The 17756-nt window shown below is 46.6% G+C and overlaps 1 protein-coding gene across 2 annotated transcripts in view; it reads left to right on the top strand.

Moving 5' to 3' along the window:
• SNX29 (sorting nexin 29) overlaps positions 1-17112 on the top strand; it is a 213788-nt gene extending 196676 nt beyond the window's left edge. The window contains exon 21 of one of the 2 annotated variants that reach the window (XM_053364008.1): positions 16726-17112. In XM_053364008.1, coding sequence (XP_053219983.1) covers positions 16726-16855 — 130 coding nt within the window. In that variant the 3' untranslated portion in view covers positions 16856-17112. Of the gene's footprint in view, positions 1-16179; positions 16214-16725 lie in introns of those variants that run through there. The other variant, XM_053364009.1, reaches the window with a different exon arrangement.
• Positions 17113-17756: the final 644 nt, after the last annotated feature.

Raw genomic sequence — 17756 nt, 5'->3', positions numbered from 1 at the left:
GGGGCCGGTGTGATGGGTGTTTGTAATGTTAACCTCTTTGTGCCCGTTGTTTTCCAGTGTGCAAAACACTCGGTGGCAAAATAATAATAATCACAGGATGCATGAAAATATTGTTGTCAGGACCAGCCAACGTTCAAAATAGAGTTTGAGAGCTTCCAAATCACACCAGATGCAGATGTTCAAGCATATTAGATAGCATCAGGAAAGAAAATGTTCTGTACCTGAAAAGATGCTCTCACCTTCTTCTTGTAGGTCAGCCTGGCACCTCTATATGTTTCATACTGAAGCTCCCATCGGCCCCAGGCAACCAGAGCCATGCTGGCTGGAACTGATAAGAGTTATAGTCCAAAACATCAAGTTTGCAAAGGCTGGGAAGGTTATTTCAGTGCCTGAAGTGGTGATGGAAGGTGGTTGGCTAGGTCACTGTCTCTTGGATTTAATGACTTGTCTTACATGGAGTCATGCTTTGATTTATGTAGGGACAGAAGTGCTTCCTTTGTGGGGAGATTAATAGGAGGAGAACATTTGCCCCAGCTGGTTTTCTGGTATTATATCCTAGCAATACATGTTTCTGTACACATCAGATCTTGCACAGGGTCAATTCTGGGCTGCTGGTGGAGAAAGCCCTTGTTAAGGATGAGCATCACATGTAGTGTCTTCAGAAATACTCAGATGTCTCCAGCTAAGTCCTGCTCAGAGTTATGTAGTCATGCTTATTAACTTTAGTGGGTCTACTCTGTGTAGGGCTAACATTAGAAACAACTTACTATGGCAAACATTCAGTCTGCTGTTTTGGAGAGTCCCAGCCTCTCTTAAGTGAAGCTTTCCCCACTGCCCGAAACAGAACTCTATTGTGGTTGGCATACCCACCAACAAATTTGCAAGAGCTGTAACAGATCAGGCAACTAGAAAAAGAACTCTTCTTTCAAGCATGAGTCCTGAGCCCTCCCGTCTGGAAGATCTACAGAGGAAATGAGGAAACTGTGGCCCTCCAGATGTTGTTGAACTACAGCTCCCTTCATCTTTGACTATTGTGTCATACTGGCTGGGCCTGGTGGGAGTTGGAGTCCAATAACATCTGAAGAACCAGAGGTTCCACATCCCTGATCTACAGGCTGAGCTGCCTAATAATTGTGGATGCCAACACAATGTGAGTGCTTTGTGGCTGCCGGTTAGTTCAAGGTGCTGGTTTTGGTGTATAAAAACAGCTTGGGAGCAGGATACCTGAAAGATCATCTCACTGCTTATATCCTGTAGATGCCATCTTATCAGGAGGTCCGTTCCACACAATCTAGAAATTCGGTCTTTAGCACTGTGGAACTTAGCATTTGGAATTCCCTCCCCCATCTCTGTTGTGTTTTCTGAAGACCTTCCTCTTTCAACAAGTATTTTAGGTAGAGATATTTCCCAGTCCGCATCTGCACTGGAATTGTTTTTTAATGTGTTTTTATTGTTTTATCACCTCTTGCTTGCTGCCCTGTGCTCCTTTGGGAGGAAGGACGAAACAAAAAATTGACAGACAAACAAACAAACAAACAAACAAACAGTGTATTCTGAGAAGGGGGAGCGATAAAGTGGAACAATTTGCCCTGCCTTTTCCCTATGATTGTTTCAGAACATGAGCATTTTTAACTGTGTGTGAGAAAGCGTCTTTAGTGATGGATATTTATACTGACATATGCTTAAATTTGCAATGTAACTCTCTCAGTTAAACAAGTGCTTCTTTCCTGGGCTTAAAGGTTCCATCCCTTGCATCTTAGTAGTTGGCAGGGCTGAAGGAGATGTTCTCAAGATTCAGGCATGGAGAAGACTTCTGCTGGAGACCGTCGACCTGTCTACTCCAGCCCACCCCAACTGGCCCTCTCCATATGTTTTTGATTCAGACTCTAAGAGGTCCATTTTTCCTCTAGGACTGCCCAAAGCCAATCAGAATAGGCTAGTGGTTCCCAAACCCCACCCCTCCCCTTAAAGGTAAAGGGACCCCTGACCATTAGGTCCAGTCGTGACCAACTCTGGGGTTGTGGCGCTCATCTCGCTTTACTGGCCGAGGGAGCCGGCGTACAGCTTCTGGGTCACATGGCCAGCATGACTAAGCTGCTTCTGGCAAACCAGAGCAGCGCACGGAAACACCGTTTACCTTCCAGCCGGAGCAGTACCTATTTATCTACTTGCACTTTGACATGCTTTCGAACTGCTAGGTTGGCAGGAGCAGGGACCGAGCAACTGGAGCTCACCCCGTCATGGGGATTCGAACCGCCGACCTTCTGATCAGCAAGTCCTAGGCTCTGTGGTTTAACCCACAGCACCACCCGCGTCCAACCCCTCCCCTTAGCTCACTTGAAAATTACTGAGGGTCTTGCCAGACCACTGCATGGTATTTCTGCCCACTGCAGCAATGGTGATGTGCTGCCCTAAATGTTGTAGGATGTTTAATTTTAATTTTAATTTTGTGGCTTCTTTGATTTCTTTTTTAAAAATAGTATGAAAAATTTGAATTCTATAGAACCCCACAGAGCGAGTAGGATACTCTGTGAAGCAAGATACATAGCATCAGTAAAGACGTCAAACATCTTCCTTTCCCCGCCTGCCCCTGGAGCACCATAGGTAGGCGCTTCGCTTTCTCATCTGTTGTGAAGCATTGCATCTGCAGCGTTTCCTATTCTGTACTTGATGGTATCTTTTTATATTCCTTTTTTTTTTTAAGAGTAGTAATTCTTTCTGGAGAGAAGCTTCTAAAAACATTTTTAACGGCTTTGTGTCTCTCTCTGTCTCATCGTGTTCCTTCTGTTTTCCCTTAATACCAGACAGATTGGCTATGGACTGTTTAAAAGTTAAATAGGTAATTAAGGCGGGCACGCTCCGTCTGTCTTTGTATGCAGGCGCCGTGCAAACACAGAGGGGAAGGGGTCTCCAGATAGTTTCTGTAAAAGCAGCTCGATGACATACGGTGTCTGTGCCTTCACAAGAGGGAAGCTTAGGAACCTTCCAGAACCTTAGCCAGTGTCAGGGAGCAGTGGTGGCTGGATACTGAGGAATGGGCACCAGGAGAAGCGGGGTTGGAGATGGACTTGGAAGAAGGTATCAGTGACTTGGGGGAGCCTGTAACAGCCAGGGGGTGAGAGTCAGAGTCAGGAGAAGCTGCAGGATTGGAGAATGAAGAACAGGTGCAGGAGGTGGGAGAGATAAGTCAGGCTGGTGTAGAGCAGGCATGGGCAAACTCCGGCCCTCCAGATGTTTGGGACTACAATTCCCATCATCGTTGACCACTGGTCCTGTTAGCTAGGGATGATGGGAACTGTAGTCCCAAACATCTGGAGGGCCCGAGTTTGCCTATGCCTGGTGTAGAGTCAAGGGCTTCCACGCTTCCTCCTCCTCCTGCTGCTGCTGCTGCCTTCACCTCTCCTGCTCCACTGTCTCCCAGAACCAAAAGAGGAGTGAAATGGGAGGAGCAGAAACAGGTTACATGCAGACAGGGTCTGCACCTGCTTGCATGCATCTCTGATGGGGGAGATAACATAAGATGAGGTAGAGAGCAGGCTCCTGCCAACCTAGCAGTTCAAAAACACGCCAGTGCAAGTAGATAAATAGGTACCACTGCAGTGGGAAGGTAAACAGCATTTCCATGCGCTCTGGCTTCTGTCACGGTGTCCCATTGCACCAGAAGCGGTTTAGTCATGCTGGCCACATGACCCGGAAAGCTGTCTGCGGACAAACGCCAACTCCCTCAGCCTGAAAGCGAGATGAGCACCACAACCCCATAGTTGCCTTTGGACTTAACCATCCAGGGGTCCTTGACCTTTACCTAGAGAGCAGGGCCTTTGTGTTATGGCAACTGCCTCATCAAGTGCACACCTTGGAGTAGCTGAGACACGTAGGTTGAATGAACATACCTTCCCCTAAGTGTACTTTTGACCATAAAGAGTTAATGCCTCACTCTGGACATTCCTCGCCTGACAGCGTTGTGACAGCCAGGGAGTTGGTGCTCACTCCTTTCCCACCTTTTCTTTTGGAATGTCAATCCCTTTAAAAAAAATCATCTCCCTCCATTTAAGAGTAATGTACTATGTGCAAAGATTTCCTTTGTGCAACATAATTACCACAGTAGAAGTTTAGCAGATAACACTGTTGCAGTGAATTTGACCTCCCGAGAGTACAGTGGTACCTCGGGTTAAGTACTTAATTCGTTCCGGAGGTCTGTACTTAACCTGAAACTGTTCTTAACCTGAAGCACCACTTTAGCTAATGGGGCCTCCTGCTGCCGCCGGAGCCCGATTTCTGTTCTTATCCTGAAGCAAAGTTCTTAACCTGAAGCACTATTTCTAGGTTAGCGGAGTCTGTAACCTGAAGCGTATGTAACCTGAAGCGTATGTAACCCGAGGTACCACCGTATTACTCTGGGCTGTTGGTGTTGGCATTAGGCCATCACTCTTTTAGAACAAATGGGGATAGTTGGGAAAGATGAAGTAATGCAGCTGGGTACATGCACCGTGTAGATCAGGCCTGGAGAAGTTCAGGCCCAGGGGTTGGACATGCCCCCCAACCTCTTTATCTGGCCACTGGGGCTCCCACCTAGCCACTATGCTTCTGAATACCAGCAGCTCGCTTCATCCCAGCCTAATGTGAATGGCAAAGGTCCATCAGCCTCGTTGAAGACAAGTACGCCGCCACAATTAGAGGAGTTAGAAGAGACCATAACGGAAGAGTGCCTGCTTTGTACACAGAACGTCCTAGGGTTCAATCCCTGGCATCTACAGTTTAAAGAAGTTTTAACATTTGCTAGTTCTTTAATACCAAAAAGTCTCAATGTGACTTAACAAGATAAAACAAACATATATAATTCAATTTAAAACTTTTTTTTAAAAGCACAAAGTATGATACAAAATACCTAAAATGCTCATCTGATAGCATAATACGGACAGGTCCCATTCTACCCAACTCAAAGATCAGCAGCACTGTAGAGGCCAGCTTAAGTTACCAAAGGTCTGAGTGAATAGCAGTTCTTTTCTTGGATTTGATATCCCGCCTTTCACTCCCTTTAAGGAGTCTCAAAGCGGCTAACATTCTCCTTTCCCTTCCTCCCCCACAACAAACACTCTGTGAAGTGAGTGGGGCTGAGAGACTTCACAGAAGTGTGACTAGCCCAAGTCACCCAGCAGCTGCATGTGGAGGAGCGGAGACGCGAACCCGGTTCCCCAGATTACGAGACTACCGCTCTTAACCACTACACCACACTGGCTCTCTTTTCTTGGTGTGTAAGTACCAATAATGATGGCCCCTGGTGTGTTTCCCTGGAAAGAACATTCCACAGGTAGGGAGGATCACTGAAAAAACCTGTTTTCGTGTGGCCTCCTTTCATGCCTTCCTTGGGTGGGGCACCCGGTGAGGGGCTCTGATGAAGACCACAGTGTCTGGGGTGGTTCCTTTCAGGAGGTAATGAGTAGCAGGTAATAAGAGCTGCTGTCTCCCTGAAACCCAAGGAAGCCATTGGCAGGGATGAGAAACTGTGGTTTGTATCCAATACTAGTTCAGCTCATAGGAGACCCACTGAAATAATAGACATGGCTAACTCAGGCCCATGAATTTAATTTAGCTGAATACAATCCAATACTGGGCTGGATGGACAAAAGTCTGACCTGATAGAAGGCAGATTTCTGTGTTCCTTGAAATCTTTGGCCTTTGATTTACTTTGCCTACTGAAGTCTTCCTTGGAGAAGCACTACTGTGCTGAACATCACATCTTGAAGAGCGAGCCCAGGGCCCTGAAAGCACAGCATGGGTCCAGAATGGAATGGGGATTGAGATGGGGGGAAGCTATCTTCTTAAAGCAGTTACCTTGCAGATGCACCTCAGGCAGAACTTGGCACCGTGATAAAAGAGGAAGGAGCAGAATTGGCAATCAAAACAAAGGCTGGGCCCCATAATAATCAAGGGCGCCTATGAGCCAAAACAATGGCCTGGTGGGAGGAAGGAATTGATTGCCATGGCAGGAGGTCTTTGCTGCCTTCCTTGATCTCTGAACTGGTGACAACTGCTAACTAGTGCTGGAGAAGAGGAACTTTGGATTATTGCCCTGTTAAACCTGTTCGCTGCCTTCCATCCCTCTTGAGGTCTATAAAAAAGCTTGTGCACAGCTGTTTAAGAGGGAAGGTACAAATCAAGAAGTCCCTGAATCTAAGAAGAGCCCTGCTGAATAATAATAATAATAATAATAATAATAATAATAATAATAATAATAATTTATTATTTGTACCCTGCCCATCTGGCTGGGTTTTCCCAGCCACTCTGGGCGGCTTCCACAAAGACCAAAAATACACTAAGATGTCACACATTAAAAACTTCCCTGAACAGGGCTGCCTTAAGATGTCTTCTGAATGTCAGGTAGTTGTTTATCGCTTTGACATCTAATGGGAGGGCGTTCCACAGGGCGGGCGCCACTACCGAGAAGGCCCTCTGCCTGGTTCCCTGTAGCTTTGCTTCTCTCAATGAGGGAACTGCCAGAAGGCCCTCGACGCTGGACCTCAGTGTCTGGGTAGAACGATGGGGTGGAAGCCCTTCAGGTATTCTGGGCCGAGGCCATTTAGGGATTTAAAGGTCAGCACCAACACTTTGACTTGTGCTCAGAAACGTACTGGGAGCCAATGAAGGTCTTTCAAGACCGGTGTTATGTGGTCTTGGCGGCCGCCCACAGTCACCAGTCTAGCTGCCGCCTTCTGGATTAGTTGTAGTTTCCGGGTCACCTTCAAAGGTAGCCCCACGTAGAGCGCATTGCAGTAGTCCAAGCAGGAGATAACTAGAGCATGCACCACTCTGGCAAAACAGTCTGCGGACAGGTAGGGTCTCAGCCAAAGAGACCCTACCTGCCCGCAGACAGGGGATCAGGCCAAAGGCCCACCTAGTCCAGCATTCTACTCTCACCGTGGCCAACCAGGTCCCCAGGAGTAACCAGCAAGCAGCAGCACTCACCCCACCCGGGATTCCCAACAATTGGCATTCAGAAGTCATACCACCTCTGACAGTGGACACTGAACATGGCCGCTTCCTGACCCAGCAGGACTCTTCTCATGTTAGATGCAGTCTTTAAACTGAACACCCATGTATTTTCTATTTGTGCATCCATTAAAAAAATAAAAAATAAAGTTTTCTTGGTTTACAAAGGTATGCACAATGTCTCTTTTTTCAAGTTCCATTTTCCACAGGTCAGTTTCATTTGTTGAGACATTAGGAAGAAAAAAGGGGGAAGAGGTGGAGGGGGCCATGGTGGGTGGGGGTCGGTTCAGGAGGTGATATTTCTATTTTGCTTAATGTAGGTGTGGGTTTTTGTGTCGGCGTCGTTTGTGCAGGTTCTCTTTGCTATTCACTCGTGTTCCTTTGGTGGTGAGAGAAATTGTGGTTGGCCTAGGGTGCGGTTGCTTGTTTGTGATTGGCTGTGTTGAACTTTGTTTTCGTGTGTGAGCGGGGTGGGTGGTGTTTTTGAATCAGGTTAGCCATATTGATCCATATGTTGTTGGTGGATTCTTGTCGTTGTCTTGTTGGGCTGTGTATGTGATGAAGGGGAGCCAATTGTGCATCCATTTTGAGGTTGTTAAAACCTACAGTTTGTTTTATTTATTTTATTTTATAACTCGCTCTTCATTGAATATTTTGATATCGGAGTGGGGAACAATGAAATAAAACGATAATGCAAATGTACAAACAATTGCAGAATCCATAAAAGCAAATCCAATAAACAAATTAACAGCTCCATTGTAAAACGAAGAAAACCAGGAAAGCAACAATTAGGATATCGCCCTAATAAATTGCACAGAGGATTATTCCGGAGAATAATGTCTCAGGTTTGCTTAAGCATTAATGTGTGGATGCTCCCTAACACCAGGTGCAGGGAACCTTTGGCCCTCCAGAAGTTGCTGAACTACAAATCTCATCATCCTGGGCCATTGACCATGCTTGCTGGGACTGATGGGAGTTGTAGTTCAGTAACATTCCACGCTGTGGGTTAAACCACAGAGCCTAGGACTTGCCGATCAGAAGGTCGGCGGTTCAAATCCCCGCGACAGGGTGAGCTCCCGTTGCTCAGTCCCTGCTCCTGCCAACCTAGCAGTTTGAAAGCACGTTAAACTGCAAGTAGATAAATAGGTACCTCTCTGGCGGGAAGGCAAACGGCATTTCCGTGCGCTGCTCTGGTTCGCCAGAATCGACTTAGTCCTGCTGGCCACATGACCCGGAAGCTGTATGCCGGCTCCCTCGGCCAATAAAGCGAGATGAGCGCCGCAACCCCAGAGTCGGTCACGACTGGACCTAATGTTCAGGTGTCCCTTTACCTTTACCTTTAACATTCCGACAGGGGCAGAACATATGCAGGGGGGGCAGGCTGTAGCTTAATGGTATAGCACATGCTTTGTGTACAGGACATCTTGGGTATTTCCAGGTAAAAACATTCCACCTCAATATTATGCGGCCTTACCAGCAGGAGCAAGACAGTAGGGAGGGCAGCACGGTGCAGATGCACCAGCAAGGAGCAGTGTATTGGCTTTTTTGGTGTGCTTGCACTGCACTGATCTTCCTGCTAGCTCACCTCTCCTCCTCCCAGTAAGCAGCAGTGACTCACCTGCTGGGAAAGGGAGAGGTTAAAAATTACTCTCTGAATGGTTTGAATAGCTGTTTTTCACTGTTTTATTGCTAATTTTATTGTTTTATTCTCTTTGTAAACTGATTTCGGGTTATTTTTCTTTCTTGCAATCAGCAGTCTGTAGATTTCATGGAAGAAATAAAGAAAACCCACTTACGATTCCCAGCCGCTGCCCCTGACAGCGGAGGCAGAACATTTCCCTTGTGGCTAGTAGCCATTATTATCCTCCATGAAAGCCTTGCCTCTGTCCAAGATAGAAAAGTCCAGAAGGGAAATACACTGAGGTTTCTTTCTCCTCCTCCTCCTCCTCCTTTTCCTTCTCTTGCATTTTTTTTGGGGGGGGGAGTTGGAGGGCTCAGGGTTGGATGTTGACAGGTTCCCCCCTCCTGCTTCTCAGACCATATGGAAGTAGTGTGATTTGATAGATAAAACACAGGGTTTCTTTTTAAAAAAACAAAACACAAAAGAAGAACATATTCATTTTAAAGCTTTTTACTTATTTTTTTGCCCATATAACATTTGTTTCCATGGAAGCAGATCTGGCCACTAACAGCGCGAAATGCTATTCAGCTGCTTGTAACTGTTCCCGTTTGGGGGGGGGGGCTGGGGGGAGAAAGAGAAAAGGGGGGGTGACAGTTCTGGTTGGCAGTAAATCTAATTTCTGTTGAGTGCATTGTGCGCATTTTCTCTATTTCAGCAGGTTGTGCTCAACTTGAGTCCTGCTCAAAGGAGATCCATTGAAATTAACGAACCTTTGTTGCTATTGGCATTTTATTATCCACCCTTTGCCCTTAGGTCCCAGTGTGGGTTACAGTATTAAAGCACAATATGTTCTTTATAGTGGATGAGCTGGGATAGCTCAGTTAGTAAAGTATGAGACCCTTAATCTCCAGGTTATGGGTTTGAGCCCCACGTCGGACAAAAGATTCCTCTGATTAAAAACAATTTAAGACAACCTACAATCGTAAAAATAAGGTGGGTCCTAAAAGCATACACCTCAGGTGTCAAAAGCCAGGGTGAAAAAGTGTGTCCTCAGCATTCTTCAGAAGGTGTATAATGAGGGGGCCAGATGAACCTTGATGGGGAGTTCAATAGTAATGTCCATTAACTTCAATGGGTCTCCTCTGTATAGGACTAGCATTGAATGCCAATCACCAATGTTTTCTTTTAAGTGAGTATGAAGGGAGACCAGGTTTCATCAAAGGTATTTTCCTTTATATCCCCTGGTTATTCTTTTCATACGCAGGAGAAAAAGAAAGTAAAGCTCTCCCACCAGTCTCACAAACATGTCTGTGGAGAACCTATATGGACTGCCAATGTTTTAAGACCATGTAAAATGATGCCATAAACTTAATGCTATGTTCTTTTCTCTGAGCCAGTGTGATGTAGTGGTTAAGAGCGGTAGACTCGTAATCTGGTGAACCGGTTTCGATTCCCCGCTCCTCCACATGCAGCTGCTGGGTGACCTTGGGCTAGTCACACTTCTCTGAAGTCTCTCAGCCCTACTCACCTCACAGAGTGTTTGTTGTGGGGGAGGAAGGGAAAGGAGATTGTTAGCTGCTTTGAGACTCCTGAAGGGGAGTGAAAGGCAGGATATCAAGTCCAAACTCCTCCTCCTCCTCTTCTTCGTCATCATCTTCTGTGGAGACTGTATTGTATAATGAGAGGGGGGGTATGAAGGACAGAGCTGGACAGAACTATTAGGTGAAAAACTATAGAAAAAGAGTCTTGGATAAATGGGGTCATTTTGACTATCTTCACATACATGACCTCATTTCTTCATTTCCATTTCATTCCTGGCATGCACCCCAATTTTCCTTCCCAAAGGGAATCCCAGAGTGGTGAAACCACAAAACAGGAAGCAGCTCAGTTAGCACCAAAATATTGGAAAATAAGTCAATTCATGCCAGTACAGGCTCACTGATAGAATACAGTGGTACCTCAGGTTACATACGCTTCAGGTTACAGACTCCCCTAACCCAGAAATAGTGCTTCAGGTTAAGAACTTTGCTTCAGGATGAGAACAGAAATCGTGCTCTGGCGGTGCGGCGGCAGCGGGAGGCCCCATTAGCTAAAGTGGTCTTCAGGTTAAGAACAGTTTCAGGTTAAGAACGGACCTCGGGAACGAATTAAGTACTTAACCTGAGGTACCACTGTAAATCTGTTGAATCTCCTCCTGCTCTGAATGTCTTCTGCCCCCATCACCACATTTGGTCTCCTTTGAGCAGTGATGGGAGCAGTGCAGATCTCTGCAAGACAGCAGTCACAGGACAGCCAGCTTGTTCCTAGAAGTTAGCTTAAAACGATAACGCTCATGTCTAACAGGATGCCGAATCACAGATGTGAAACTCGTAGGGGGTCTGCATAGAAAATAAAAACTGCTTCGAACCCACTTTGAGCAAGACCTTGCTTGCTTCGGTCCAAGGCAGAATCCTGCTTTGGTTTTCCAAAACTTTGGATGTCTCCTCATCAAGAGCTGTTGCTGTCGGCATGAGCAGAGACTGTTGTGAAGGCATGCATCGGGATGGCTACCATTTATGGAATTTGTAGAATCAGAGAGTTGTAAGGGACCCTGAGGATCATCTAGTCCAACCCCCTGCAATGCAGGAATATGCAGTTGTCCCTTATGGGGAGATGCACCCCAGAAAGCAGGTGGAAGAGGAAAGCTGCCCCCCCTTAAAGGACCCTGTTGTCTGAAGGGTCTATTGTGCAAGATGTGCTTTCATTTTCTCCCTGGTGAGTTAGCTTAGGATCACAACCTAAAGCTTGGAACTGTGCACGTGTAACTGTGGGTAAGCTCAACTGAACATACTGGGATGCTCCTCTGAGTTGAGTGTCCACGGGGTTGCTCTGCCAGTGTATTGGTTTGCAGTGAAGACTACTTACAGAAGGCAATGTTGGTTTCATGTTGACACAGGAAGTAAGAACCCACTCTGCACATCAGCACACCTCTGCTGGTAATCCGGTTTCACAAAGCTTGTGCCTGGCTCTTATTGGGACACTGGTTTTCCCCTTTAGAAATTCCTTGTTGCTTTTTCTACCTTTCTATCATCAAGGGGCAGGAGAACAGATTTTTAAAGACTGGTTTTATTCCAAAGAACGGGCAAGTGGCTTCTCCCTAGGCCACCGTTGAGGTTGTTTTATGAATTTACCAGCAGGAGGAGTTACTATACTGATGAAATGCTCAGGGATAAAAGCTAAAGGGAGAGGTGAGGGCTCATGTGTACGTTGAGTTCTTGCTCTTTTAAAAAGAAAAAGAAAAGAAGGGGGGGAGAGATAATTAGTTTTACACCAGGGTTCCTGGCCTTTGTCTTTCCATTATACCTGACAGAGGGTATACCGGGCCACAACTGAAAAGTGGGCCCGAAACTGCATAATTAATATGAATGCAGAGTTTTAACACAAGCCCTACCTTTGCAGTCTCATTCAGCGGCTGCAGAACTGACCTCCCCTTTTTCATTTGGAGTCACTTCAAAGATGGACCATGGGTTCAGGTGATAGGGAATGAAGTGTGGTGCACCTCTCAGGTTTCCCTTTTGCACATGAGAGTGAAGCTTCAACTTTAAGAACAGGCCACCGTTCTGCATTGTAAGAAACTCAGGGAAGCATGGTTTGTCTAGCAAAAGTTAACCATGGTTTCAGATTCTGGTTAGAACAAGCTACACTTCTCCAGGTTCGCAATGTAACACGGAACTGTGATCTGTTCTTTTCTCACACTCCTCATTCATGGGGAATACACAAGCCCTAGACTTTGTGTGGTTCATTCCTGATCACCTGAACCAGCCTTCCCCCATCTTGGACGCTCCAGATGCTTTGGACTACAACTCCCATCAGCCCCAGCTAGCAGGAACAACGGTCAGGATTGTGGGGAGATGTAGTCCAAAAATCTAGAGAGCACCACATTGGGAAAAGGCTGATCTAAACTACGGTTCAGGTGAAGTCAGAGCATTGCAGAGTAAATTAATATTGTAGTCAGAGCAGAGCCATCAGCCAAGCATAATAGGTGAGGAGGGGCCTAATTCCTACACAGCTCTAACTTGTAAGTAAGAAGGAGGTCTTTATTCAGAGAAGTATTAGTAGAGACAGGGCAGCAGACGCAGTGCTCAGGAGCCATGAGACAGGAGTTCTGGAGCAGGGTAAGAAGTTCAGAACTGGCAGAAGTGATGAAAATGTCTCAACAAGTTTCCTTGCCCCTCCTGCTGAGCTTTTAAGGTGGCATTTGTGAAACGCTCTCACTTTGTGGGGATATTAATACAGTGGTACCTCGGGTTACAGACGCTTCAGGTTACAGACTCCACTAACCCAAAAATAGTACCTTGGGTTAAGAACTTTCCCTCAGGATGAGAGCAGCAGCGGGAGGCCCCATTAGCTAAAGTGGTACCTCAGGTTAAGAACAGTTTCAGGTTAAGAATGGACCTCCAGAATGAATTAAGTTCTTAACCTGAGGTACCACTGTACTGTAAGCAGAAGCTCCGTCGGAACGGGTCCCATCTGCAAGAGCCACACCTCGTTCTAGAAAAGAAGGCCGTTGGCTTAGTTGCTGCATTCTCCTGCTCAGCCTCCTTGCCCCAGGCTGATTAAAGCCCTCCCCAGCCTCTGCTGAGGCTCTTTGGTCTACAAGAAGGTCAGAGGGGAGAGCGGGCATCTCCGCTCCCCCTTCCCAAGCGCCAGAAATCAGTGTGGAAGGGGAAGATGCCCCTCCTCCTCCAACCCAGATTCCCACCATCACCCTTTTCCTTCCTACTCCTGCATCAGAGCCTGCCAACCCAAGCCTGATCCTGCAGAGCTCATCAGGGCGAGACCATGATATTTTGGCACCACTGGGAAGAAGGGGCAATCAAATCAACTTTACCCAATGCTTGAACTGGGAATTGAAGGCAGATGCAGAGCCCAGGAAACCCAGGAGGGCAGCCCCTGTCATTTCTTCTTTAGGGGGTAGGAAAGCGCTGCTGCTGGGAGACCAGTAGTTTCTCCAGTTCACCAGAAGGCTGCTGTGCAGGCAGCACTGAGGCAGGGTGCTGAGGAAGCAGTAGATCTGGGCCCAATAAGTGTTCTGCATCCGCTACTGGTGCTGTTCTTTGGAGGACAGATCTGCCCCCCTCCACACAGTGGATCCTGCTGCCTAAGGTGGTCACTTCACCTTGCCTCATGGGATGGGCTGGCCCTTGGGTTCAGGCATTGGTCTTCACTTAGCATAAGCATATTCCAAGAGTATTCCAAGGATGCCCCTGTTTTCATCCATGAAATGTATGGGGTGATGGAATGGGGGCTATCAAAGCACAAATTGAAATCAGCTGTGGGAAAGCACCACATTTCATTGTTTTGCATTGAGTGCAAGATTCTGTTTTATTTTGTAATTCAGCTAGAACTCCCTCCACCCATGCAAATAGCAGGTGCAGGGCTGTTGATGGTCTATCTCAGAACCATAGCACGGGGCAAAGGGTTAACACCCCCTCAAAACCTCCCCCAAGGTCACAATTCAGAATTGCTCCTCCCATCACCACTACCCTGGCACTGGCTGTTCGTGGGGAGAAAATCCTTGCAAATCATGCAATTAGCAGTAAAGTGTTCCTTGGTCCACTGAGAGCTGGGGCAGACTCTTAAAGAGGGCATCCTGTCAAGTGTTCTGTGCAGTGTGAAGTTTATGCTTTCTGATGGGATGTCATAGCAGAGCAACCTACACTCTCCCCCCCCCCCGCCGCCATCACAGAATTATGTTTATAGCAGCAGCTGCAGCGCTCATAGTTTGTACCCCAACATTATTTACTGGGATCCTGCAGAGTCAGGCTGGTAGCACTGCTGCATTTCAGAATTGGCGATGGGTGGGAGACTCACCAGGCCCTGGAAGTCTGAGAGCAGAGATTCATTTGCCTTAAGCAACTGCCAGGCAGGGTGCAATTCCCCCCCCCCCCCAGCCTGATTTTTATTGAAAGGCAAGCAAAGCAATAAAAGTGGTAATTTGTAAAGCTTGCTATTACACAAGAGGGACTGGTTTCTACTTAAAAGTATTGTGATGGATGTGAATTTCCTGTATTTTTCTTTGATGTTTATGTGCTCCCTGGTTGTTCAGGAGGAAAACACTCGGTGCTTTAGTGGTTGCTAGTTAAAAATACGGCATGATTAAGGTTTTCCCATAGAACGTTAATTCTGATCTTTCTTTCTTTCTTTTAAGCCTGAGTGGTTTTTATTGCATATTCTTTTGGAAGCAGAGATGGGAATTTTCAATGATAAGTGTAGATGGGATTACAAGTAAAAAAAGGTTTAGGACCCCTGGATGGTTAAGTCCAGTCAAAGGTGACTATGGGGTGTGGTGCTCATCTCGCTTTCAGGCCAAGGGAGCTGGCATTTGTCCACAGACAGCTTTCCGGGTCATGTGGCCAGCATGGCTAAACCGCTTCTGGCGCAACGGAACACCGTGACAGAAGCCAGAGGGCACTGAAATGCTGTTTACCTTCCCGCCGCAGTGGTACCTATTTATCTACTTGCACTGGCATGTTTTCGAACTGCTAGGTTGGCAGGAGCTGGGACAGCAACAGGAGCCTCACCCCATCGCGGGGATTAGAACCGCTGACCTTCCGACCGGCAAGCCCAAAAGGCTCAGTGATTTAGACCACAGCGCCACCCACGTCCCTAGATGGAATTGCACTAGAGTGCTGGCACCCCACTTCTAAAGATTTGTGCTTGGCACATCTGCCAGTGATGCTGACTTTGCAGCACCTGGCATCACATCATGTCTTGTGGCAAACCTCAGTCAACAGTATGTATCACCCTGAACTAGGCTTGCTGTATTGAGGATGAAGCAGTTCCTAAAGACCTGGTCTCTAAGCAAAGAGATCAGGGCTTTCAGAGCCACACACTTCACCTTGTATGCCTTCCCTTTAACGTCTCTTAGTTTGAGGCATTAGGTGAAAGCTTCCTGCCACCCTGCAAGCCTCTTGATTACCACCACTTTTCGAGTCATCGTTGTGACGCTGTTAACTGTCTGCTTGGCGTTGGATCAATGCACCATTTAAAATGTTTTGTGGTTTTTTTTTTGCATTGATTCTAGATAGATTGCTGAGGTCATTAATTTAACACAGTGGTGGCAAACTGCTGGCTCACAGATTGCACTGGCCTTCAAGCCAAGGCACCAGTGCCAGGCAACGTTGCACTGTCTCCATTCTTTGGATTAATTGTCTGAAAAGTTCTCCTCCCCATTATAGGGCTGGGCAGAGAGGAAGCTCCGCCAGCTTTTGAGCCATGCCCACCTTTGAGCCAAACCCATCATTGACATGCCATCTTCAAAGGAGCTGTAACCAGGCAACAGGGTCCCAAGGCCAAAAAGGGTTGGTCACCTCCATTTTAATGTGGATGTGGCAGCACCTGGAGAAGGGTGGTGATGTGTGGCTGCATTTTAAGTTGCACTCCACCCCACATATCCTTTGGGGAGTTTGGTAGGGTTCAAAATGGTGTCCGTGCATGTGTCTGTGCATGCGCACGAGGCATAAAAATACTCTTGTGGAGCCCACTGAGAAAACAAAGAAAAATACAACCTTATTCCTTTTATACTGTAGTTTTCGGAGGAGTCTGTAGCCTGTGAGTGACTGCTGGGTAAGCAATATTTTTTCCAATAATTGTTTGTAGTAGACAAGTAAGTTCCTTTCAAGCAATTCATTCATGAAAGTCGGTCTATTGCAGGTCAGAATAGACTGTGAAGCTCCTCAAGTATTACTAACATGTATCATTGTGCACCAATACATCGGTCCATCATTAGCACAACGTTCATCAGAGCACCATCAGTTTCTTGTATTGTCTATCACTTCTGGTGGTTTAGTGTGGCCTCCAAATTCCAGGCCATGGAGTTTTGCATTTTTTTTGTATTATTGTGTTTGCAAGAACATAATGGTGTACTTGATTAATCCATTCCCTAGGTCACTATGTGAGTAGTATACAGATCCAGTAAACTAATTGTAGATATGGATAATACACACATCAGCACATACATTTGTGTTCTGATATCTGCTTTCCCCACATACCGGGGTGGGTGGGAATACACGTTTGTTTAATGCACAGTATGAACTTGTTCGTGGCTTGTTTCCCCCCCGCCTTCCTGTTTCTAGTGATTTCCAACCCACGGGAGATTCTGCAAGCAAAAGCAACAGGCCACGCGGGACGACCCGGTTTCCAAGGCTGTCTCGGAGCCATCAAAGAGACCCACGGAACCCGGAGCCTCAGAGTGGTGACCTTTGACTTTTTGGATAATTAGGACCAACTAGCACCATGTACTTTAAGCTGCCTTTTGATTTGGTTCTGTCCTGTGCAGTTGACGACATAAGCCTGTGGGCAGAAAGAAAAGACAACAGCACTGAATTTATAGCCAGAAGGGGAACCATCTGCCGTAAGGGTCCCTATTCTGATTAAACAGGTCACAGTTGAGGTGGCCGCCATTTTCCAAAACAATCGGAGGCCTTTTGGCCCAGGACTAAAAATAAATAGGATTGGTTCATATTTTCTTTGGCTTCTCAAGAGTCACACTCTAGCCCCTTTCATATATTGGAGTTTATGTAGTTTTGATGCGATCGCTCTGCATTCAGATCCTCAAAGGAATGTCATAAGGCTTGTGGATTCACCGAGATGCCATTTTCCAGCAGTACAATTGCAGCTGGAACTATTGGGGTATTTATTTTATTTTCTGCCTCATTTCTCCCCCCACCTTCCCCCCCAAATCAAGCAACTGTTCCTTGGGCAAAAATGGAACAGGAGTGTTGGAACCTGGTTGATGTTTCTGGTCAGATCCTCTGGCATATGACAAATGAACCTGTGGCACCATTGATTCCTCAAGCAAAATATCTATGATTTAGGGGGAGGTGGGCCACACTGAAACCAGGAATGTGCTAGTGGCAGTGGGTGAGATCCAGGGCAATAGGCGAGTGTGGTGGGGAGGGCATTTTTACAGAAGACAAGAGAGTTTCCCAGCGATTTGCCTGAACTCCCATTATTGGTTTCTTGGTGGCATGTTATTATTAAAAGTAGTAATAATCTCGGTGCCAAAATAAGTAGGCGCTTGAGGCTATTCTTTCCACCGCTTCCTGCTTAAGGCACATGAAGCGACAGTGCTGAGGGCTTCCAAATGCAAGCGCCTCTGTTGCTT

This window comes from Podarcis raffonei, chromosome 14 (genome assembly GCF_027172205.1).
Source record: "Podarcis raffonei isolate rPodRaf1 chromosome 14, rPodRaf1.pri, whole genome shotgun sequence".
NCBI classification, from domain to species: domain Eukaryota; kingdom Metazoa; phylum Chordata; class Lepidosauria; order Squamata; family Lacertidae; genus Podarcis; species Podarcis raffonei.
This window is presented reverse-complemented; position numbering and strand designations above follow the sequence as displayed.